The 26,312-nt window shown below is 41.0% G+C and overlaps 1 protein-coding gene across 1 annotated transcript in view; it reads left to right on the top strand.

Annotated features, from left to right (window-relative positions):
- AAMDC (adipogenesis associated Mth938 domain containing) overlaps positions 1 to 25,524 on the top strand; it is a 232,868-nt gene extending 207,344 nt beyond the window's left edge. The window contains exon 4 of the mRNA XM_053708684.1: positions 24,631 to 25,524. Within this exon, the coding sequence (XP_053564659.1) occupies positions 24,631 to 24,771 (141 nt within the window). The 3' untranslated portion in view covers positions 24,772 to 25,524. The remainder of the gene's footprint in view (positions 1 to 24,630) is intronic.
- The last annotated feature ends 788 nt before the right edge of the window (positions 25,525 to 26,312 follow it).

Raw genomic sequence — 26,312 nt, 5'->3', positions numbered from 1 at the left:
CCTTTTGTTCGTCTTTCCTGGACTGTATTCCTGATGGATGCAAGTCTTACAGGTTGGGGAGCTGTCTGAGGGTCTCTGACAGCACAAGGGGTTTGGAAACTTCAAGAGGCGAGGTTTCCAATCGATATTTTAGAACTCCATGCTATTTTCAGAGCTCTTTCAGGCTTGGCCTTTTTTAGGAGAGAACTTTTCATTTTGCTTTCAGACTGACAAATGCCATAGTTGTGATATTGTCTATCATCAAATAGGGACTCGCAGTTCCTTAGCAATTAAGAAGTATCTTGAATACGTTCTTAGGTGGAATTAATCTCCTGTCTAATTTCTACGATTTATATCTCAGGTTTAGACATTTGGGAGCTGGATTATCTCAGCTTTCAGTTTTTACATTCGGGAGAGTGGTGTCTCTATACAGATGTGTTTTCTCAATTTCCCTGGTACCTTTTCACCACTTGGCTATTCGTTAAACTGAGTTGTGGTGGGAGGTGTATTTATAGGCATTTGAGGTTTGGGAAACTTTGCCCCCTCCTGGTAGGAATGAATATCCCATACGCCACTAACTCATGGACTCTTGCCAATATGAAAAAATTGAATTTATCAGGTAAGTTCTTACATAAATTATGTTTTTCTATCCAACTTGGAATCTAGGTTTAGCCTCTAATTCCTACTTTAGTGAATAAAATAAGTGTTGTACCGTTATCTCAAATAGCACCCCAGATTATGTACAAGAGGGGGTGGTAGAAAATGTATTATGTGCAGGTACAAGACCTTTTATCTAAAATTATTTTCTGTGTGAGGTATGCTACTGCCTTAATATGAGTGGGAGGGATTATCTTCCCTACTATTGTGATGTGTTAATTAGAGAGTTATGTGTTATGAGCAACATGACTATTGACTTTAACATAGCTTTTCAAAGCGTCAACCAAATAGAAGAAATGATAAACTACTATGGTATAAAACATACAATTGTACAGTTTTACGTAAGTTGGCACAGGGGTGCTGATCATTAAGGTCAATGATGTGATTTATTATTGGTGTTAATAGGTCTGTGCAGCCTTCTCAGACAGGAGTGTAATTTAGCTTTCTGGTATTGGCAAGGCGGGTCTCTTGTTCTTGGTTCAGTGTCCCAATTTGATGAGGCATCTCTGTTCCTTTTCTTGGTCACTTTTGTCCACTGTGGTCTTGGACTGTGTTTATTGGATGAGGGTCCTGGGTCCCTTGGGATGTCTAGCGGTGGTAGTGATGGTTGAGGGATTCCCAATTGTTGGCAAATGTCCTCCATATCAGCTGGTGACTTGTAGATGATTGATTTCTCCAACATTGGTGTGTCCGGTCCACGGCGTCATCCTTACTTGTGGGAATATCTCTTCCCCAACAGGAAATGGCAAAGAGTCCCAGCAAAGCTGGCCATATAGTCCCTCCTAGGCTCCGCCCACCCCAGTCATTCTCTTTGCCGTTGCACAGGCAACATCTCCACGGAGATGGTTAAGAGTATGTGGTGTTTAGTTGTAGTTTTTTTTTTATTCTACTATCAAGAGTTTGTTATTTTAAAATAGTGCTGGTATGTACTATTTACTCTGAAACAGAAAAAGATGAAGATTTCTGTTTGTGAGAGGAAGATGATTTTAGCAGACAGTAACTAAAATCGATTGCTGTTTCCACATAGGACTGTTGAGATGAAGTAACTTCAGTTGGGGGAAACGGTTAGCAGACTTTTCTGCTTAAGGTATGACTAGCCATATTTCTAACAAGACTGTGTAATGCTGGAAGGCTGTCATTTCCCCTCATGGGGACCGGTAAGCCATTTTCTTAATCTCAAACAGAATAAAGGGCTTAATATGGGCTATAAAACTGGTAGACACTTTTATGGGCTAAATCGATTGCTTTATTTGGACATGTTTATGCTGATAATTCACACTTATAAACTTGGGGAACGTTTTTTAACGTCAGGCACTATGTTAGACACCTTTTCCAGTCAGGAAGGGCCTTCCCAGTTGTAGGCTGAGCCTCATTTTCGCGCCTTTACTGCGCAGTTGTTTTTGAGTACAAGACATGCAGATGCATGTGTGAGGACCTGAGAGTAGTTGGAAAAGTTCCTAGAAGGCGTCATTTGGTATCGTATTCCCCTCTGGGCTTGGTAAAGTCACAGCAAAGGCTGTAGCTGGGACTGTATAGGGGTTAAATCTGTAACCGGCTCCGGTTTCGTTATTTTAAGGGTTAAAGCTTCATATATTTTCACATATTCAGTAATAAAGTGTGCTCTGTTTAAAATTTAAAGAGACAGTTTTAAAACGGTTTTTGTGCTTTATTGACAAGTTTAAGCCTGTTTAACATGTCTGTGCCTTCAGATAAGCTATGTTCTATATGTATGAAAGCCAATGTGTCTCCCCCTTCAAAATTGTGTGATAATTGTGCCATAGCGTCCAAACAAAGTAAGGACAGTACTGCCACAAATAATGAAATTGCCCACGATGATTCCTCAGATGAAGGGAGTAGACATGGTTCTACATCATCTCCTTCTGTGTCTACGCCAGTTTTGCCCACGCAGGAGGCCCCTAGTACTTCTAGCGCGCCAATGCTTATTACCATGCAACAATTGACGGCTGTAATGGATAACTCCATAGCAAATATTTTATCCAAAATGCCTGCATATCAGAGAAAGCGCGATTGCTCTGTTTTAAACACTGAAGAGCAGGAGGGCGCTGATGATAATTGTTCTGTCATACCCTCACACCAATCTGAAGGGGCCATGAGGGAGGTTTTGTCAGATGGGGAAATTTCAGATTCAGGAAAAATTTCTCAACAGGCTGAACTGCTTAAGGACAAGGAGTTCCCTGGCGATTAAGGAGGTGTTATCTACTCTGGATGATTGTGACAACTTGGTCATTCCAGAAAAATTATGCAAGATGGACAAGTTCCTAGAGGTTCCGGTGCACCCCGACGCTTTTCCTATACCCAAGCGGGTGGCGGACATAGTGAATAAGGAGTGGGAGAAGCCCGGCATACCTTTTGTTCCCCCTCCTATAGTTAAGAAATTATTTCCTATGGTCGACCCCAGAAAGGACTTATGGCAGACAGTCCCTAAGGTCGAGGGGGCAGTTTCTACTCTAAACAAGCGCACTACTATTCCTATCGAAGATAGTTGTGCTTTCAAAGATCCTATGGATAAAAAATTGGAAGGTTTGCTTAAAAAGATTTTTGTACAGCAAGGTTACCTTCTACAACCCATTTCGTGCATTGTTCCTGTCACTACAACAGCGTGGTTCTGGTTCGAGGAACTAGAAAAGTCGCTCAGTAGAGAGACTCCATATGAGGAGGTTATGGACAGAGTTCACGCACTTAAGTTGGCTAACTCTTTTATTTTAGATGCCGCTTTGCAATTAGCTAGATTAGCGGCGAAAAATTCAGGGTTTGCAATTGTGGCGCGCAGAGCGCTTTGGCTAAAGTCTTGGTCAGCGGATGTATCATCCAAGACAAAATTGCTTAACATCCCCTTCAAGGGTAAAACTCTCTTTGGACCAGAATTGAAAGAGATTATCTCAGACATCACTGGGGGAAAGGGCCACGCCCTCCCACAAGATAGGCCTTTCAAGGCCAAGAATAAGTCTAATTTTCGTTCCTTTCGTAATTTCAGGAACGGACCGGCCTCTAATTCTGCATCCTCTAAGCAAGAGGGTAATGCCTCACAGTCCAAACCAGCCTGGAAACCGATGCAAGGCTGGAACAAGGGTAAGCAGACCAAGAAGCCTGCTACCGCTAACAAAACAGCATGAAGGAGTAGCCCCCGATCCGGGACCGGATCTAGTGGGGGGCAGACTCTCTCTCTTTGCTCAGGCTTGGGCAAGAGATGTTCAGGATCCCTGGACGCTAGAAATAGTTTCTCAGGGTTATCTTCTGGAATTCAAGGAACTACCCCCAAGGGGAAGGTTCCACATGTCTCACTTATCCTCAAACCAAATAAAGAGACAGGCGTTCTTACATTGTGTAGAAGACCTGCTAAAGATGGGAGTGATACACCCAGTTCCAATGAAGGAACAAGGAATGGGATTTTACTCAAATCTGTTCGTAGTTCCCAAAAAAGAGGGAACCTTCAGACCAATTCTGGATTTAAAGATCCTAAACAAATTTCTCAGGGTACCATCGTTCAAAATGGAAACCATTCGAACGATTCTACCCACTATCCAGGAAGGTCAATTTATGACTACCGTGGATCTAAAGGATGCGTACCTACATATTCCTATCCACAAAGAACATCATCAGTTCCTAAGGTTCGCCTTTCTGGACAAACATTACCAGTTTGTTGCCCTCCCATTCGGATTAGCCACTGCTCCAAGGATTTTCACAAAGGTACTCGGGTCCCTTCTAGCGGTTCTAAGACCGAGGGGCATTGCAGTAGTACCATACTTGGATGACATTCTAATACAAGCGTCGTCCCTTTCAAAAGCAAAGGCTCATACAGACATCGTTCTGGCCTTTCTCAGATCTCACGGATGGAAGGTGAACATAGAAAAAAGTTCTCTTTCTCCGTCAACAAGAGTTCCCTTCCTGGGAACAATAATAGATTCCTAAGAAATTAGGATCTTTCTGACAGATGTCAGAAAGTCAAAACTTCTAAGCGCTTGTCAAGTTCTTCATTCTGTTCCACGTCCTTCCATAGCTCAGTGCATGGAAGTAGTAGGGTTGATGGTTGCAGCAATGGACATAGTTCCTTTTGCGCGAATTCATCTAAGACCATTACAACTGTGCATGCTGAAACAGTGGAATGGGGACTATACAGATTTGTCTCCAGTGATTCAAGTAGATCAGAAGACCAGAGATTCACTCCGTTGGTGGATATCCCTGGACCACCTATCCCAGGGAATGAGCTTCCGCAGACCAGAGTGGGTCATTGTCACAACCGACGCCAGTCTAGTGGGCTGGGGTGCGGTCTGGGAATCCCTGAAAGCTCAGGGACTGTGGTCTCCGGAAGAGTCTCTTCTCCCGATAAACATTCTGGAACTAAGAGCGATATTCAATGCTCTCAGGGCTTGGCCTCAGCTTGCAAAGGCCATATTCATAAGATTCCAATCAGACAACATGACGACTGTTGCGTATATCAATCATCAGGGGGGAACAAGGAGTTCCCTGGCGATGAAGGAAGTAACCAAAATAATACAATGGGCGGAGAATCACTCCTGCCATCTATCTGCGATCCACATCCCAGGTGTGGAAAACTGGGAAGCGGATTATCTGAGTCGTCAGACATTCCATCCGGGGGAGTGGGAACTCCACCCGGAGATTTTTGCCCAGTTGACTCAATTATGGGGCATTCCAGACATGGATCTGATGGCGTCTCGTCAGAACTTCAAGGTTCCTTGCTACGGGTCCAGATCCAGGGATCCCAAGGCGACTCTAGTGGATGCACTAGTAGCGCCTTGGACCTTCAACCTAGCTTATGTGTTCCCACCGTTTCCTCTCATTCCCAGGCTGGTAGCCAGGATCAAACAGGAGAGGGTCTCGGTGATCTTGATAGCTCCTGCGTGGCCACACAGGACTTGGTATGCAGACCTGGTGAATATGTCATCGGTTCCACCATGGAAGCTACCTTTGAGACAGGACCTTCTTGTTCAGGGTCCATTCGAACATCCAAATCTGGTCTCCCTCCAGCTGACGGCTTGGAGATTGAACGCTTGATTCTATCAAAGCGTGGGTTTTCAGATTCGGTGATTGATACTCTGGTTCAGGCCAGAAAACCGGTAACTAGAAAGATTTACCATAAGATATGGAAAAGATATATCTGCTGGTGTGAATCCAAGGGATTCCCTTGGAATAAGGTAAAAATTCTGCAAGAAGGTTTGGATAAAGGATTATCTGCAAGTTCTCTAAAGGGACAGATTTCTGCTTTATCTGTCTTACTACACAAACGACTGGCAGCTATGCCAGATGTTCAAGCATTTGTTCAGGCTCTGGTTAGGATCAAGCCTGTTTACAGACCTTTGACTCCTCCCTGGAGTTTAAATCTAGTTCTTTCAGTTCTTCAAGGGGTTCCGTTTGAACCTTTACATTCCATAGATATTAAGTTGTTATCTTGGAAAGTTTTGTTTTTGGTTGCTATTTCTTCTGCTAGAAGAGTTTCAGAGTTATCTACTCTGCAGTGTTCTCCGCCCTATCTGGTGTTCCATGCAGATAAGGTGGTTTTGCGTACTAAGCCTGGTTTCCTTCCAAAGGTTGTTTCTAACAAAAATATTAACCAGGAGATAGTTGTACCTTCTTTGTGTCCGAATCCAGTTTCAAAGAAGGAACGTTTGTTACACAATTTGGACGTAGTCCGTGCTCTAAAATTCTATTTAGAAGCTACAAAAGATTTCAGACAAACATCTTCTCTGTTTGTCGTCTATTCTGGTAAAAGGAGAGGTCAAAAAGCGACTTCTACCTCTCTTTCCTTTTGGCTTAAAAGCATCATCCGATTGGCTTACGAGACTGCCGGACGGCAGCCTCCTGAAAGAATCACAGCTCACTCCACTAGGGCTGTGGCTTCCACATGGGCCTTCAAGAACGAGGCTTCTGTTGATCAGATATGTAAGGCAGCGACTTGGTCTTCACTGCACACTTTTGCCAAATTTTACAAATTTTATACTTTTGCTTCTTCGGAGGCTATTTTTGGGAGAAAGGTTTTGCAAGCCGTGGTGCCTTCCGTTTAGGTAACCTGATTTGCTCCCTCCCTTCATCCGTGTCCTAAAGCTTTGGTATTGGTTCCCACAAGTAAGGATGACGCCGTGGACCGGACACACCAATGTTGGAGAAAACAGAATTTATGCTTACCTGATAAATTACTTTCTCCAACGGTGTGTCCGGTCCACGGCCCGCCCTGGTTTTTTAATCAGGTCTGATGAATTATTTTCTCTAACTACAGTCACCACGGTACCATATGGTTTCTCCTATATTTTTCCTCCTGTCCGTCGGTCGAATGACTGGGGTGGGCGGAGCCTAGGAGGGACTATATGGCCAGCTTTGCTGGGACTCTTTGCCATTTTCTGTTGGGGAAGAGATATTCCCACAAGTAAGGATGACGCCGTGGACCGGACACACCGTTGGAGAAAGTAATTTATCAGGTAAGCATAAATTCTGTTTTATTGTCTTTAAGCACTTTCAAGCAGAATGGGAATCCCCATTGTGACAGACCCTTCAGTCAGGACTGAAAGTGTTAACTTTATTTTCTAACCACAAGTGGCTGGCTCCAGCTACAATCTAATTAATGCTTAGCATTCTATTGTTTGATCACCCCCAGAGAGAAACGCCTAAGTGATAAGGAGAGTCAAGAGTGTCCTGTGGTTGAAGTGTTTAAGTAATATAATCCTATTGTATCATGTCAAGGGCGCTTCTCCCTTTTATCTAATGTACAACATTCTTTCAACCCCCATCTGAGGGGGGGTCAAAAACCTGTATAAATCTGTGTGCTGCCTTCAAATAAAGATGTCATTCTGTTTTAAACCTGAAACTGGCTGGGTTGTGAATTGCTGATTGTCTATGCAGGACATTGTTCATCTGGGGTTAACCCTTGGTACACAGTTGGTACCGTAACATTGGTGGCAAGCGACGGGAGAATCCTTATCGCCCAGAAGAGCAACTACACAAGCCAGTAACCTCAGGAAGAGGGGGATTATTACAATACTGACTAAGATGGAAAGAGTACCAGGGACAGAAGGAACCAATGGGCCCAGCATATCAGACAGAACCCCTGAAGAAGCAAGCTTTGATCGGGCGGTTAAAATAAGACTGGCATATTATGGCCCCAACCCATCTGCCGAAATTATCGACCGGGTCATAGCAGCTGTGGAGGCCAACCTACTTCGCCAAAGCGGCGCTGCAGCAGCCCAAGTCACAGCAACCCCAGTGGAAAAGGGAAAAGTAAATTTTGCAGCTTTTAAAAACTTCCTGGAAACAGAAGGAGAGATTGATGGGTACCTTGCAGATTTTGAGAGGCAATGTGCACTACACAAGGTACCCGCAGAGGACTGGGTCACGATATTATCCGGAAAATTATCCGGCCGGGCCAGTGAGGCTTTTCGGGCCATTCCAGATGAGGAAGTTGGGGATTATAATACTGTAAAAGAGGCTCTGCTCTCCAGGTATGCGGTTACACCGGAGGCATACCGGAGGCGGTTCAGAGACACTGTTAAATTGACTGGTGATTCCTACCTTGAGTGGGCATGTAAGGTGCACCGCACAGCAGCTCACTGGATAGCGGGGTGCCAAGCCGTATCTGGGGAAGAGGTGCTGCAGCTATTCCTGTTGGAACATTGCTTCGACAAGTTACCCGCAGGAGTTCGAGAGTGGGTTCGGGACCGTAAACCCTCCACCCTGCATGAAGCGGCTCGCTTGGCAGATGAGTATACGGATGCCCGCAAACTGGACACTGCTACCACTAAGCCCCCTGCCAGAGTGGAGTACAGACCCCCAGTCACCCCAGCACCTGCCAGTTACCAACCCCCAGCACACCGCTATACCACACGGTCTCGGGCCACGAACTACCCTCAGAGAGCCTGGTTCAATTCGCGGGGCTACTCACAACCTATTCGGTGCTTTGGATGTAAGCAACTAGGGCACAAAAGACCAGAGTGTCCCCTAAACGCAGCGAACCAAGCACAGTCCTGGAGAAGACCCGCTAGCGGAATCCCACGTAATCCTCAGCCTGCGGCCCGCTATGTAGAGGCGCAAGAATGCTGGGGCATCCTACATGAGGCAGACCTTGTGCAAGCTGCCCACCGGAATAACCGGCAACTGGTTAAAGTGAATGGGAAGGAGGTCAGTGGTCTACGGGATACTGGTGCTACCATGACCTTGCTTCGAAAGAACTTGGTGTCTGAGAAACAGCACACAGGAGACACTGTGGCTGTGAGGGTAGCAGGGGGCACTGTGTTCCGCCTACCTGTTGCCAGGGTGCATTTGGATTGGGGAGGGGGCGCTAGACCTGTGAATGTGGGGGTCATGAAGGATTTACCAGCTGATGTTCTCCTTGGAAATACCTTGGTCCCCCTTGTTTCTGCCTATGCTCCCATGGGTCCCGCTGATGTTAACCCTGTGACTACCCGTGCTCAGATCCGTGCAGCAGAGACTGACCCCCCTGCTGCTAAGCCCCAGGACGCTGAGCTCAGTAAATCTCTATCCGCTATTGATATGTGGGAGTCACGTTACAATGCGCTGATGAAGGAGAAGAGTCACGTAGAGGATAAAATGATCACGTTAAATAATCATGTAACAGTGCTAGCGGGAGAGAAGAGGAGTGCAGAGGAAAAAGCACGTTTAGAACAGGAATCTCTGCTAGACAAGCTGCACCGACAGACTGCAGAAAACACCAGCTTGAGAGTGGAACATGAAACATTAAGGACAAACTTAGTGACACTGGAGGAGAAGCTGACGCTGGCTCATAGGGAGGTGCAGCAACTCAAGGGCACCCTATGTCAGTATGAAGGGATTGTGGATACCTATAAAGAGCAGGTACAAAAACCACGTAAAGAAGCCGATGATATTTTGAAGGACTGTTTAGCCCTAGTCGGGGCACTGAAGAGGTTGAACCCTTATTTATACAGACAGGGATTCTCTCTCATAACGGGAATACAGATGGATTGTCCCAGCAAACTGACATGCCTACCACCCCTTAGTCCGGTCATCCCCAGGTTGACCCGCAAAAGGGTCAAGCCGGGTCTGCCGGAGTGTTCCACAAGGGGGGAGCTATGTGACAGACCCTTCAGTCAGGACTGAAAGTGTTAACTTTATTTTCTAACCACAAGTGGCTGGCTCCAGCTACAATCTAATTAATGCTTAGCATTCTATTGCTTGATCACCCCCAGAGAGAAACGCCTAAGTGATAAGGAGAGTCAAGAGTGTCCTGTGGTTGAAGTGTTTAAGTAATATAATCCTATTGTATCATGTCAAGGGCGCTTCTCCCTTTTATCTAATGTACAACATTCTTTCAACCCCCATCTGAGGGGGGGTCAAAAACCTGTATAAATCTGTGTGCTGCCTTCAAATAAAGATGTCATTCTGTTTTAAACCTGAAACTGGCTGGGTTGTGAATTGCTGATTGTCTATGCAGGACATTGTTCATCTGGGGTTAACCCTTGGTACACAGTTGGTACCGTAACACCCATATATACTGGATTCCCAGGTTCCTAAGGTATTAGGTTAGATGACGAGCTTCTCTCTTATTTTGTAACGTCATGGGACTTAAATCTGCAAAGATCTGAAGAGAAGCGTCTCTGTAGTGAAAAGGTTGTTTCTTTCTGGACACTATTAAGATTTTCTCTTTGTCTGTGTATCTATGAAATTTGAGAATAACGTCTCTGGAGGGTTCTCCCTTTTTTGGAAAGGGTCTCAAGGCCCTATGCGCCTTGTCTAGTGGAATGACAGGTAGTTGGGGTCGTTTAGTAGGATCTTAAAGATTTCTTGTATTGTCTGTTCCAACACTTTGTGGAATGCCCCGGATTCTCAGAAGGGGGCCTAAGAATCCCTACCAGAGACAACGAAAATCATCATTTCAATCAGGGTGCCCCTGCTAATTTGAATAATAGACAATCTAACACAAATTCACCCAATCATTTTTTAGAATAGGGACCACACATGCCATCATGGAAACAGAAGAGTATATCCAGTTACCTAGAGTCTGTGGTGTCTCTCACAACCCCCCAAAAAGGGAAAAGACCTCACGGTCAAGAGGACACAGAGGACGGGGAACAGCCCTCAAAGAGGCAAAACTACAGGCACTGAGTAAGGGGATACACAATCTTTCCTCACACAAGCTTAGTGATGATGAAGTGAGAATTTTGGTCAGAGGCTTGTCATTTAGTCCTACAAATGAACATAATATTTTTTCATTATTTGTGGACTTGAATTGTTTTACCCAAAAACTATCATTACAGAAATATTTTGCAGAGAAAAAATTAAGAAATGATAGTGGTTTTCCCATAATAACTGACTCAATGGATTCCAGATTAAGGGAAACACAAATCCCAATATATGAACCTGATTCTCTGACTGACCAATTATATGAAGGTTTTATACGAACGCATTTTAGAAATAAATCGAATTTCACACCACATCTTCAGAATAATGCTCACATTGAAATTTTTAGGCAATTAGTGGGGGAAGACTTAGAACGAATCCCTAAAATTAAAGCTAGTAAGATCGGTAATAAATATCAATCTAATCTTTTTCCTAACGAGCGAAGAGCCATAGAGAGCCTGAAAAATGACTAATCGATTGTTATAAGGCAGGCAGATAAGGGGGGCGCTACTGTCCTCCAAAATTTGGAGGATTACCTTATTGAGGCTCGGAAAATCTTGTATGACACCGCCTATTACCTTAAACTAAATCATGATCCTACCAAACAATATACAGGGCTATTAAAAGATATTGTTGAATCGGCATTTAAAGACAATATAATACTCAAAAAAGAACAAGATTTTCTGTTGCCTAAAGAGCCTAATTTGGCATTTTACTATAATTTGCGATACTGCACAAGACTCTCACATGTCCACCGGGACGGCCCATTGTCGCAGGCATTGGTAGCCTCACTGATAATGTGTCGTCCAACATGGACTTTTTTCTGCAAAAACATGTACAGGGTCTCGAATCATACATTCGGGATTCTAGTGATTTGATTGAGAAACTTGAGAAAATTGAGATCACTTCAGATTTACTATGGATTACATGTGATGTTCAATCATTGTATTCAAATATACAACACCATCTGGGTCTAACTGCAGCAGCAGAATTTTTACAAAATGATATTTACTTACTGAATGCACAATGTGATTTCATTCTTAAACTTATCTCTTTCATCTTGAGACATAATTATTTTATGTTCCAGGATGAGTGGGGCGAGCCTGGTGTTCTACGGGCGGTACATAGATGATATGATTTTTATCTGGAGGGGCAATCTGGCATCAGCCAATTTGTTTGTTGAGTACTTGAATTCGAATGATAGAGGTCTAACTTTTACCAGTTGCATTCATCATGAGACCATAGTATTTCTGGATTTGGTACTCAAATTTGATGGTCCTAAAGTCACTAGTGTCACCCATTTTAAGATGGTAGACTGTAATAGTTATTTAGACTTTACCAGTCACCATCATTTCCCATGGAAGCGTAACGTGCCATATGGCCAATTTAAAAGAATTTGCCGAAATTGCAGTACCTTGGCTGATTATGAGACTCAAAGCCAGATATTAAAAGAACGTTTCAATGAGAAACATTATCCGTCATATATCATAGAAAATGGTTACAAAAGAGCCAAGCAAGACAAAAGAGAAGATTATTTAAAAAAAAACTAATATTAAGCTATACAAAGAACAGAACGATTTTATATAGACATTTACTCCTTTTATTACGGTATACAACCGTCATCATAAGAAAATACGTCAGATAATTAATAAACATTGGATAATTCTCCAAAAGGACCCCATTTTGGGGAAGATTTTGACTGATAAACCTAATATAGTATATAGAAAGGCACCTAGTTTGAAATCAATGTTGGCTCCTAGTAAGATAGTGAAACACAAAATTCTGAATAATCATCATAGGGTTGGCACCTTACCAATAGGTTCTTATAGATGCAATGTGAAGAATTGTAAACTGTGCATAAGAATTTTGCATAAGCAAATGACATTCCAATCAAATGTCACAGGCAAACATTTTTCAATCATTGGCCACATATCCTGTGCGTCCAGATATGTAGTCTATCTACTATCTTGTGTCTGTGGGGTTCAGTATGTAGGCAGAACCTCCAGAAGACTAAGCATTAGATGGTCAGAACATCTGAGAAATATGAAAAAGAATCAAAAGAACCATAGTGTCCCCAGACATTGCAATTACCACCATAATGGTCATACTGATTGTTTCAATATATGTCCCATAGAATTTATTCCTGTCTCTCATTTATACAATAGATTATCTAGATTGAGACAGAGGGAGACTTACTGGATCCATACTCTCAAAACTTTACATCCTAATGGCCTTAATCTTAATATAGATTTGGCAGCCTTTTGAGATATTTATGGAGTCCAGTAAGTCACCTTCTTCTCTACCCAGTGGATTTATTAGTCATGTAGAATAGATTATTTAGTTAGTCCTCTAAATTAATAAGCAATACGCTTATCATATGTATATGCTCTTGAGGCACCAAATTCATGAGCACTATGATTACAATAATATGTAGTGCCATTCCTCACATCTAATAGGGTCCTTAGCATACACCATTACTAACCTGGCTCTTCCCGTACACAATATATATAGGGTTGGGTCATATATATATAGTTCACTGTCTAGGTGACAGTATATGATCACCAGGCAAGGGTATTAGTCTGATCATCTTGGGACTTATTTTTATTTTTATTTTTTTTGTACTAAAATTACTATAGATTATTAGTGTAATTTTATTAAGATGACTCTAAGGTTTCTTCTCCAATGGCACTTTCAAATGGGAAGTTTTTAAATTAGTACACAATTATGTTCCTATGTGGAAAACAATTTTTATATATAATTTGCTTTTACATATATTTTTGTATTTTTAATTTTATTATTTTGTTAAATATTATGTCCTGTATAATTTCTATATAGAGTTAGTGATGTAAGAATTTTAATTCAATTTTGTCTGTTATAATATTTTGTTCTGATTGTAGTATTCTCATGAATGTATACACTTCTGGTGATGAAGTGGTTAAACTTAGAACAGGAAGACAGGTACAGCTTGTTAAGACACCCACTAACAGGTGTAGGTAAGGTATTTGTTAGCAAGAGCTTAGTTTAGAACAGCCTGATGAAGCGACATATCTAGCCGGGAAACGCGTTGTTGTTTCTTTTAAACAAATAAATACGGACTCTTTTTGTACCTGCTCTATCCTGTGTTTTTAAACCACCACCTTATCGTATTTCTCACGAGTGATTATTCATGCCCTACCTCCATCCCACCCGTTACCTGCAGTGGTAGTTGCACTGATCGTAGCCACACGGAACCTGTGGAGGCCTGCCGATTACCGACGTCTGACTGGTTGATACAGAGTGACGTCTACTGGCTGGGGTGTGTCTGTCGGGCGACTCTTAACAGTCCCAACTCGCGCATTGAGGCACGACTCTGGTGCCATTCTGTCTGTCAGTTTTTTAATAATCCTATTAAAAACAAGGGCACTTTAATTCATCAAAATTGACATTTCAAGCGTCTTCTTCAAAACCTTTTAAATCTGAAAGCTGCTCCATTGATTCCCCCGGCCGGCGGGAGCCTCTGCTTACGTCAGAAATTACAAATTCGGCTTCCTAAAATCACGGCGTTCCATCCGGGGGGATCATGGCCTGGGGGATTGGATGATGCTGGATTCATCATTTAGGACCCGCGAAGAGGGCTAGCGACGGGCGGAGGAATCGCTTCAGCGGCTCTCAGGATTAAAAGGTAAGTTTTTTTAAGAAAACACTTGAAATGTCAATTTTGATGAATTAAAGTGCACATGTTTTTAATAGGATTATTAGAAACCGGGCACTAATTCGTCATAATTTACCTTCACTTTAAGCTACAAAGTGTAGTATCAATAGTTACATATAAAATGCTCATATACATATGCTAAAAGTCACAATAAACTAAAATGAGTCAAAGTAAATAAGTTCAATTTAATACATACAATACATAAAATTCCGGAATTGAAGAAATAAAAAACATTAAACACAAACACATTTCATAAAGCACAATAACAGATAATGTTTCATGAATGGCACATACTAAATAACAATAAGTCCCAATGCATCCAGATAAAGTAATGTCTAGAGAGAAAAGAGACAAAGGTACCGTTACAGGCGGTAAGGTATTTAAAAGTAAGGTGTATTCAAGTACTTAAACCAGGTGTTGGCACTTCTGGTTTAGTTGCAGAGGACGTTTCATAAAATAATATTCAGACACCATGGGCTCTCAGATGCGAATATTAGGGGTTGGGGCGTTGCAGACCTATTACTACTCAGGGACTTGTATTCAGGTGATACACTCCAAAATCAAGCGGACCTATCTGCCTTGCTGAAAAACGTTCACTTTGACATGCTTCGTCTCCTGCTTTAAAGAGGGACTGGGCATTTTCTCAGGTGGTCTGCATCCACTAACTCAGTGGGAGTCTAGGTGGACCGCTGGTCTTTAACTTAATAAACTATTGTCTGCCCACTAAAGATGCCTTTTCAGTGGATCAGCTGTTTTTAAAACTAAGCTTATTGAACTATGAGAGATGGAGTGGAGATGAGAGCACATGGCAAAAAAATGGTCTATCGCTATTGTAAAGACAATGTGGTCCCTGCTTAATTACATAAAATATTATCTGATCACTCCCACCTATTTAATGAGACTGTCCTGTCGTTGGACCTCTTTGGAGGAAAACTACACAGCTGTGTGAGTGTCCAGGGTGTACAGGACATATCACACCCTAGTACAACCCTTTTATATCTAGAAATCAAGAAGACCACTAAAACTAAACAGTTCCTTTTGGTGTATATTCTAATCTCTATAAAACTTGATAGATAGAAAATGGAAGTATGTGGTGGCCCCGCAGCGGCAGGGAGTCATTGATTGTATTAATTATGTTAAAGACACTTAAGTCTCACAGTCACAATATGGCTTGCAACTGGATAGGGGAATGATTTTTCATTCCCCCCTTTTCTTTCTTTCTTACTTTTTCTATATCTCTCTCTTACTCACACACTCTCTTACTCATTTCGGAGACTTTTTAACACTTTTTCAGTTCTCTTGAATGTATTAACTTCTGGACTCCCTTCCTAATTCTGTGACCTTGAGACATATAGTAACTCTCTTGGTGTATATTTATTGGTGTGCATTTATTAAGAAATGTTTTGATGTTTTTCACATATGCTTTCATAAGATATCTTTTATATGACTTTTGTGTGTATTTAATAAAAAAGAATTCCATAAAAAAAAATATTCAGACAATTCTTTCGTTCCATTTTGCCTTTTTAAAACAAGCTGGTATATGCTAACATTACAACATAGACCACGTCTGCCATATTTAAAAAATAGGTGTTTATTCTGAGCAGCAGACTTGTGTTATGTATTCAGGAATACAGCTAGGACTGTAAAGATAAAATGTGTCATTGTCATTTCCAAAATAACTTGAGTCTATTTTTGTTAATAAATCAAACATGAAAAATAAACTTCAGGATGAATATTTTTTTTTTTTAAGATGGTGCTCAAAACACTGCAATGTGCTTAAACTAAAAACACACAGGCTGTTATAATCTTTCATGTCTTTATTGAATACGTCCCATTAAACATTCACAGTGCTGTGGAAAAAGTGAATGCTTGGACTGAATAGCTAGTTGATCCTCCTTTTGCAGCAATAACCTCAACCAAGCATTTCTGGTAGCTGCGGTTTAGACCTGCACAACGTTCAGGGGGAATTTGGACCGCTCTTCCTTACAGAACTGCTTCAGCTCAGCCATATTCTTAGGATGTCTGGTGTGAACAGCTCTCTTGAGGTCATTCCACAGCATCTCCATGGGGTTAAGGTTGTTATGCTGTTATGGAAACTTGCTAAATTTCAACATAACCAGTCCACTGGTCTGCTATTAGATATGTTGAGTTGTGGATTCTGTTCCCCTGGCTAGATTTTGTGTCTGAAATAAAATATAATTTATGTAAGAACTTACCTGATAAATTCATTTTTCATATTGGCAAGAGTTCATGAGCTAGTGACGTATGGGATATACAATCCTACCAGGAGGGGCAAAGTTTCCCAAACCTCAAGATGCCTATAAATACACCCCTCACCACACCCACAATTCAGTTTAACGAATAGCCAAGTAGTTATAAAGAAAGGAGTAAAAAGCATCACAAAAAGGAACTGGAAATATAATTGTGCTTTATACAAAAAATCATAACCACCATAAAAAGGGTGGGTCTCATGGACTCTTGCCAATATGAAAGAAATGAATTTATCAGGTAAGTTCTTACATAAATTATGTTTTCTTTCATGTAATTGGCAAGAGTCCATGAGCTAGTGACGTATGGGATAGTAATACCCAAGATGTGGAACTCCACAGAAGAGTCACTAGAGAGGGAGGGATACGAATAACAGCCATTAATCCACAACCAAAAAAAATATAAGTTTTTTTTCTCATAGTTGAAAAGAAAAAAACTTAAACATAAGCTGAGGAATCAAACTGAAACAGCTGCCTGAGGAACTTTTCTACCAAAAACTGCTTCCGAAGAAACAAATACATCAAAACGTTAGAATTTAGTAGTTGCTGCTTTGCAAATCTGATCAACTGAAGCTTAATTCTTAAAAGCCCATGAAGTGGAGACTGATCTAGTAGAATGAGCTGTGATTCTCTGAGGCGGGGCCTGACCCGACTCCAAATAAGCCTGATGAATCAAAAGCTTTAACTGAGATGCCAAGGAAATGGCAGAAGCTTTCTGACCTTTCCTAGAACCAGAAAAGACAATAAATAGACCAGAAATCTTTAGTAGCTTCAATATAATATTTCAAAGCTCTTACAACATCCAAAGAATGTAAGGATCTCTCCAAAGAATTCTTAGGATTAGGACACAAAGAGGGAACAACAATTTCTCTATTAATGTTGTTAGAATTCACAACCTTAGGTAGAAATTTAAATGAAGTCCGCAAAACTGCCTTATCCTGATGTAAAATCAGAAAAGGAGGGGGGCGTGTCCAAGCAGTATTCTGGATAGGGCGCTTTTCCTGAGAGCTCCAAGCAGAAGCTTTAACAATCCGCCAATTGTTACTTTTACACGGCAAGACTAAACATAGAATACATAAAGGTTTCACAGTACTGCAAACTGTGACCCATATTATCTCTCATAGCCGTGTATATGACGTTGGAGATCCAGTTTGGAAGATAAAGGCCTAAGGCGGCCTGTAGGCATTCACCTCCCCCCGGGAAGAGTCGGGTTATCAGTGCTGCTGGGTAAACTGGCTTACTGAACCTCTTCATCACCCAATATTATTCAGTCATCAAGCCATATGATCACACTTTATAACTGAAAAGTTCTTAAACCTCTGTAGTGGGGGAGAGTCATCTTTATTCAGTGGAGCATGTTAAATATGGCGGAGGGGAGAAGTATGACACGACAAGAGGAGTTGTTTGCGCGGCTTGAACTTTCTATGCTCAGACTTATGCAGAGAGCACCTTACGATCACTTGCTAAAATGCTTAAGCCCTGAAAACGAGACTACATATCTTGACGGATTCACAGGAAAGTAAGGCGGACAAGAAATCCAAAACTGACAACGCTATACACAAAATGGAGGATCTGCATAGTTTGGGGAGTAATCTCCCAGCCTCTGACACGCAGAATGATGCATATAAAGTAGAACTGCACCCGGGATCACAAGAGCTCTATTTCCTTTGCTGGCAGAAAATACCGGAGTCGGCAAAACTGGCCATAATCGCCTTGGTTGAATCCCAATCTACAAAATCTAAGACGAGGAGCCAAGCTCTGGGTAATACCCGATCTGAGAAGCTGAGGAAGAGGACGATTTTGGCACATTTGGCACTAGCACAGAAGTTTGGGTGGGTAGGCCCACCCGAGCGAGTCACAAACAACACTGGCCAAGCCTCTCACCTATAATTACAGCTGGGATGAGATCCGTAAAAATCAGCGATGCGTCAACCATGTCACAGGGCAGCTCTGTGTGTCACAACCTCTATTCACAGGGTGGCAGTCATATACCGAAGAGAGGAGAGGGGTAGCTTCTAGAGGCATTCCTCTGACAATGTGCGGCTGGATTTGACACCAGAGTCGATAGTATCCCCCAGCTAACGTTATATCACAAGGACTCTGGTAACCTAGTAATGTTTCTGTTTAATTTCAAAATGTGTGTCATTGATTTATTTGAAGCCTATCCCTAAGTCGAGCAAGCACACTGTAATTTTGTTTAATTCCATATTGTAAGTCGTTGATTTATTTGAAGTTTATCCCTAAGTTAAGCAGACACTCTTTATCTCTCCCTTATTAATTCCCCTCTCATGACGATAGTCTTGTAAATGTATTAAGCTCACTCTTGGGCAAAGCTTTGCATAGCTCTCTCGAGTATACAAGCTTCATACTATGAATCACATTGTGGATAGAATGATTCACTTCTAATAACCCTTATATCCCACATGATTTATACTTATTATACAATAAGCTTCTTCTTTGGATTATGTATGTCTCAGTCTTAATATTTATGAGCCCAATATTGTCTGTAAATGAAAATACCCAATGTTTCCCACTATACTGAAATCGTTATATTTATATTGCTTGTCCTCCTTGCCCACATCTCTCTCCCTCAACTTTAGGTATTCCCAATAAAGAATTTCAGTGTATCTGCCTGTATTCCCAATGCTGCTCAAATGCCTCTCTGTCATAGACCCAGGTGTGGTTTATATAGTTAGAAAACTGGGATCAATTCTTTATCCTAAAAATGTTACACCCAATTTGTTTGTTTCCCTCCCCCCTAGTTCTCCCCCTCACCACTATATACTCCCAACACTGTACATATGCATATCTGTCACAGACCCAAGAGTGGTCTACCTAATGTGAAATTTGGGGTCAATTAAGGCATACATTGCACTTAACAGGTGCCCTCAAGTGTTGAAATGACTGACTACAAGTAGGGATGCACCGAAATGAACATTCTGGACCGAAACCGATACCGAAAATTCAGGATGATCCTGGCCTTTTTAAACTACAGTGTGTGTGTGTAGCTGAGAGAGCTTGTAGGCGGGAAAGCTCCAACAAATGTTCATGGTCACTTGTACAGTAGGGCGTGATCTGCAGTGAAACTGGAGCTCTATAAGGGAGAGGCGTGGTTATAGCCAGATAACAATACGAGGTGGACATGTGTTTTGTTTTTGGGTGTAGTTATCCGTGCGATGAGCGTGGCTGCACCTGATCGTCTCTCATCGTATCTCCGCCTAGTTCCTGGTTTGGGTCTCACACTGACCCGTCAGATTATATGTCCGGAGCCCCAAATGGAGTCTGTCACCTATCACCAGGACCACTGGACTTAGCTACAACCTTATGTGCAAGGTGGTTATAGAAAGTTACTGTGCTTTTTTGTATACACTGTCTGGTGGGTGCTAATTTGTACCAACTGTGTGCGAGCTTGGGGCTTATGCATATATAGTGTGCACGCATATTTACCTCAGGCGAATAGAATGTCTACGCACAAGAGGCTGATGTATGAGCACTGTATATAAGGCTTATACATATTCACTGTGTGTGCTTAGGGCTGTGTCTGATAATATCAAGTGTTTATAAACATGTTACTTATCCTCCTTTGATATTTGTATTCACTATTCAGAACTTTGGTTTCTTTCTCTCCTGGTTTCAAATATCATCATGTCATGGTACTTATGTGTGTGCTCTGTGTACCACGCCAGTGCTGTGCTGCTCACCTTATGCTAAGGATAGACATGTAACTCAATAGAACAGGGGAGGGCTGTACATTTTTAGCCATTTTGGTCCTCTTTGGGCCGAAATTGGAATAGCACATTTTCGGCGGCCCAAATTTTTGTGCATCGCTAGTATTATTCTTTATTTAGTTCTGTGTAACAGAATCAGATTTAACCGTTTTTGTTTTGTTAACAATTATCAACATAAAGTATAGTCCTAGAAAACTATTATTATATTCAAAACAGTAAGTCAAGTAATGAACTCAAACAGCAGCTCTAGGCTGGCATCAAATTTAAAATATGCTACACAATAATTTTGCCGAAAATAAAAGGCAAATAAACCGAAATAACAAAAAATGCTATTTTCGGCCGAAACTTTCTGCGGCCGAAATTTCGGTGCATCCCTAACTACAAGCATGTCTCACACCTGGAAATAACATGTAAAATGGACTATTGTGATGAAGCATTATCTTGCAACAGATTTGATGTACGCAAATTGTTTGTTTTCCTTTCCCCTAGTTTTCCCCCTCCCCGCTACATATTCCCAACACTGTTCATAAATATATCTGTCATAGACCCAAGAGTGGTCTGCATAGTGAGAAATTTGGGATCAATTAAGGCATACATTGCATTTAACAGGTATCTTCAAGTGTTGAAATGACTGATCTTAAGCATGCCTCACACGTTGAAACAGCGTGTACAATGGACTATTGTGATGAAGCATTATACTGTAACAGCTTTGAAGTACTATGTGTACATTTAATTTATGCCATGTATGTTTTGTTTATCAAAATAAAGCTCTTTTGAAAACTAAAAAAAAAAATCAGAAAAGGAGATTCACAAGAAAGAGCTGATAATTCAGAAACTCTTCTAGCAGAGAGATGGCCAATAGGAACAACACTTTCCAAGAAAGTAGTTTAATGCCCAAAGAATGCATAGGCTCAAAAGGAGGAGCCTGTAAAGCCTTCAAAACCAAATTAAGACTCCAAGGAGGAGAAATTGATTTAATGACAGGCTTGATACGGACCAAAGCCTAGGCGTTCAATTTCCATACTTTCAAATTTAATGATTTGAGATCCTGATGGAAAAACGGACCTTGAGACAGAAGGTCTGGTCTTAAAGGAAGTGGCCAAGGTTAGCAACTGGACATCCGGACAAGATCCGCATACCAAAACCTGTGAGGCCATGCTGGAGCTACCAGAAACACAAACAATTGTTCCATAATGATTTTGAAACTCACTCTTGGAACAAGAGCAAGAGGCGGGAAGATATAAGCAGGTTGGTAACACCAACGAACTGCTAACGCATCCACTGCCTCCAACTGAGGATCCCTGGACCTGGGAAATTAGACAGGAGCTGGATTCCGCCCAAGAAAGTATCCAAGATACTTCTTTCATAGCTAGGGGACTGTGAGCCCCACCCTGATGATTGACATATGCCACAGTGATATTGTCTGTCTGAAAACAAATGAATGGTTCTCTCTTCAACATAGGCCAAACCTGAAGAGCCCTGAAAATAGCACAGAGTTCTAAAATATTGATTGGTTAACCTCGCATCTTGAGATTTCCAAATCCCTCGTGCTGTCAGAGATCCCCAGACAGCTCCCCAACCTGAAAGACTTGCATCTGTTGTGATCACAGTCCAGGTTGGACAAACAAAAGAAGCCCCTTGAACTATGCAATGGCGATCTAACCACCAACTCAGAGAGAGTCGAACATTGGGATTTAAGGATATTAATTCTGATATTTTTGTATAATCCCTGCACCATTTTTTCAGCATCCAAAGCTGTAGAGGTCTCATATGAAAACGAGCAAAGGGGATCGCGTCTGATGCTGCAGTCATGAGACCTAAAACTTTCATGCACATTACTGAAGGGAATAATTGAGACTGAAGGTTCCGACAAGCTGAAATCAATTTTAATCGTCTGTTGTCTGTTAGAGACACTGAATCTATCTGGAAACCTAAAAAGGTGACCCTTGTCTGCGGAATCAAGGAACTTTTTGGTAAATTGATCCTCCAACCATGTCTTTGAAGAAACAACACTAGTTGATTTGTGTGAGATTCTTCAGAATGTAAAGACTGAGCTAGTACCAAGATATCATCCAAATAAGGAAACACCGCAATACCCCGTTCTCTGATTACAGAGAGTAGGGCACCGAGAACCTTTGAAAGGATTCTTGGAGCTGTCGCTAGGCCAAATGGAAGAGCGACAAATTGGTAATGCTTGTCTAGAAAAGAGAATCTCAGAAACGGATAGAGGTCTGGATGAATCAGAAAATGAAGATATGCATCCTGTAAGTCTATCGTGGACATATAATGCCCTTGCTAAGCAAAAGGCAGAATAGTCTGTATAGTCACCATTTTGAAAGTTAGCACTCTTACAAAATGATTCAAAATTTTCAGATCCAGAACTGGCCTGAATGAATTTTCTTTCTTTGGGACAATGAATAGATTTGAATAAAACCCCAGACCCTGTTCCTGAAACGGAACTGATATGATTACCCCTGAAAGCTCCAGGTCTGAAACACACTTCTGAAAAACCTGAGCCTTTACTGGATTTGCTGGGATGCTTGAGAGAAAACATCTTCACAGGAGGTCTTACTCTGAATCCTATTCGGTACCCTTGAGAGACAATACTCTGAAGCCATAGATTTTGGACAGAATCTGCCCAAATACTTTGGAAGAATCTTAATCTGCCCCTTCCAGCTGAGCTGGAATAGGTTTGAAACGTTGTTGGTTGATATGATGGACCCTGTAAGAAACTAATAAAGGTCTTTTAAATTTAACTGGAGGCTGGAAAATTACTTCTTTTAAATACACATTGGGGTTTGGCTAACCCTTTCCTGTGCCCCAGAAAGGAAAAGAGAGGTGCTGTCTTTCACCATTTGCATTTAAAAAAATGCAAACAGCATAGCCCTCTGAAATAGAAAAAGGCAAGAGGCATATAGGAATTGGGTTATAAATAATTAAATGATTTGACGCCAAGTATGACGCACAATGCAAAATTAATTTTTTTGGTGCTAACAACATCCGGAAATAACACACTCGCATGATTGCAGACGCAGCCTTGTGCAAGGAAACTCGGCGTCAACTAAGACGCTGGAAATTACGAATTTGCATCACCAGACGTACCTTTGCGCCAAAAATGAAGCAATAAACATCAGAATTTTGCAACCTCACGAGCCTAATTTTGCCCGTGGAAATTTAATGAAAAAGCAGTCAATTTGAAAAAAGACTATACCCCAGGTAAGAAAAATATTTTCCTAAATATGTTTTTTCCCAAATATGAAACTGATAGTCTGCAAAAGGAAATATACATAAACCTGACTCATGGCAAATATAAGTACAATACATATTTTTAGAACTTTATATTAATACATAAAGTGCCAAACCATAGCTGAGAGTGTCTTAAGTAATGAAAACATACTTACCGAAAGACACCCATCCACATATAGCAGATAGCCAAACCAGTACTGAAACCGTTACCAGTAGCGATAATGGAATATGAGATTATATCGTCGATCTGAAAAGGGAGGTAGGAAATTAATCTCCACAACCAATAACAGAGAACCTATGAAAAAAGATTTCCTGCAAGGAAAACCATAGAATTCAATAGGTGATAGTCTCTTCACGTCCCTCTGACATTCACTGTACTCCGAGAGGAACCAGGCTTCAAAATGCTGAGAAGCGCATATCAACGTAGAAAATCAAGCACAAACTTACTTAACCACCTCCATAGGAGGCAAAGTTTGTAAAACTGAATTGTGGGTGTGGTGAGGGGTGTATTTATAGGCATTTTGAGGTTTGGGAAACTTTGCCCCTCCTGGTAGGATTGTATATCCCATACGTCACTAGCTTGGACTCTTGCCAATTACATGAAAGAAATATATTTTTCAAAGTTTAATAGGACACCTGGAACTGTATTTTGTTGTGCTTACCCTACTTCATTTGGAACATCTAAGTTTTCCATGGGCTTCCACTTCATAAAGGAAGTATGAGGGGGAGTGGCTCAACATCTTTCTAAACTGCTAATTTAGGTTATACCTCTGTGTTGATTGTTATTGTTGAATTTATTTATCTGTGGGGAAGGTTATTAATCAAAATTGCAATTTACATCAATAATTGGGTGATACAAGTATTAACCAATATGTATATATGTAAACCTATTGTCTCAAATCCAAGCACAGTAACCAAACTTTGTCTTTCATTTGTGTAGGTACCAGCTGCCACTTTGGAATATGTCAGAGCGCAAGGGATTGATGTTTTGGTGTTCCAGACAGAGAAGGCAGTAAAAGAGTATAACACTCTGGTTTCACAAGGTGTAAAAGTAGGAGGCGTGTTTCATTCTACCTGTTAGTTTAAACCCCGGCACAGCAAGGCCTTACTAAGGGCAACCGCGTACATTTAATATATGAATAGAATATCGTGTATAAAATACACTAAAGTAACAATCAGGATTTAATTGTATTTGCATTTTCTAATTGATGTTGTCCTTAGGCAATCTCTTTATTTAAAACTTGCATGTTTGCTTTGGTGCAGTATTGTGGTATGGGAGAAGCAGTGAGTAATGGATCTAGAAAATAAATGGGGGAAGCAGATTTCACGCTTTCACAAAATGTTAGACAATGCACTATTCTTGCTTGTACCACAATTATGTTTGAGAGTTTTCAAACCCTGCTTGTTTAGCTATATCACTAATCTTAAAGGCATATAAAAGTTAAAGGGACTTTAACGTCAAAACTAAACTATTTTGATTCAGATAGAGCATGCAGTTAAAAAAAATCAATTTCTAATTGACTTCCATTATTTAATTGTGCAGTCTTTTTATATGCACTCTTTCTGAGGCACCAACTCCTACTGAGCATGTGCATACATAGAGTATTCATATGAGTCTATGATTGGCTGATGGCTGTCAAATGATATGGAGTCAGGGAAATAGGCCGTTTTTTTAAAAATGTATCAGAAAAAAATCTACTCATTTGAAATTCAGAGTGAGTGCTATTGCTGTATTATGTATTTGTTGATTAGACATTTTCACTTAATTTAATGGTACTTAAAGTGATGGTAAATTTGTAACAAAATAACAATAAAGTATGATTTCTAAAGCTAATACGTTTGTATGGTTTTTTGTTTTGTTTGTTTTTTTAATTCAATAGTTTGTTTTAATTTTTTTTAAAACATTTTATTGAATAAAGAATGATATAAAATCTTGTAAGAAAAGTACAATTAATATTTGCATGTATAACTGCAAAACATTCAGTCATCAGCTCAGACTGGGGATAAGTTATTAATCGTTTAAGTTCAATAATATCTCCTATGGAGAAAACCAGTCCTATAGCATGTGATAAACATTAGATATTGGTAAGAGATGCATTCAACAAACAAAGATACAATTTACATAACCAATTTTTTTTTTTTTTATTTGATCGCATTTGGCGGTGAAATAGTGGCATGAAATGTACCAAAATGGGTCTAGATCAATACTTTGGGTTGCCTACTAAAAAAAAATATATAGTTTTGATAGGTAAATATAAAAAAATGCTCTAATTCTGTTTAAATGTAGTGATGGCAAAAATGCTCTGGGGCGCAATCCGATATGCAGCGTAGTTTGCGGCGCAAGCGAGGGAACCCACGCCGCCCGCAGTTTCAGCTCGCAACTCGAGCTATCCTATTTACGGCGCCGTCAGAGGCTAAAGTGCCGTAAGTCTGACAAACCAGCGATGTCCAGAAATCTGCGTAAGTACAAATTTCTGGAGTCGCCAGTGACTTACGGCACTTTAGAAACTGCCGGCGCCTACAAAACCTGACTAAAGTATTAAATCTCCCGTACTGTCTAACACGCCTCCCAAACATAGCCTGACACGTCTAACCCTCTATCCGCTATCCCCCCTCACTATC

Source organism: Bombina bombina, chromosome 3, assembly GCF_027579735.1.
Source record: "Bombina bombina isolate aBomBom1 chromosome 3, aBomBom1.pri, whole genome shotgun sequence".
NCBI classification, from domain to species: Eukaryota; Metazoa; Chordata; class Amphibia; order Anura; family Bombinatoridae; genus Bombina; species Bombina bombina.
This window is presented reverse-complemented; position numbering and strand designations above follow the sequence as displayed.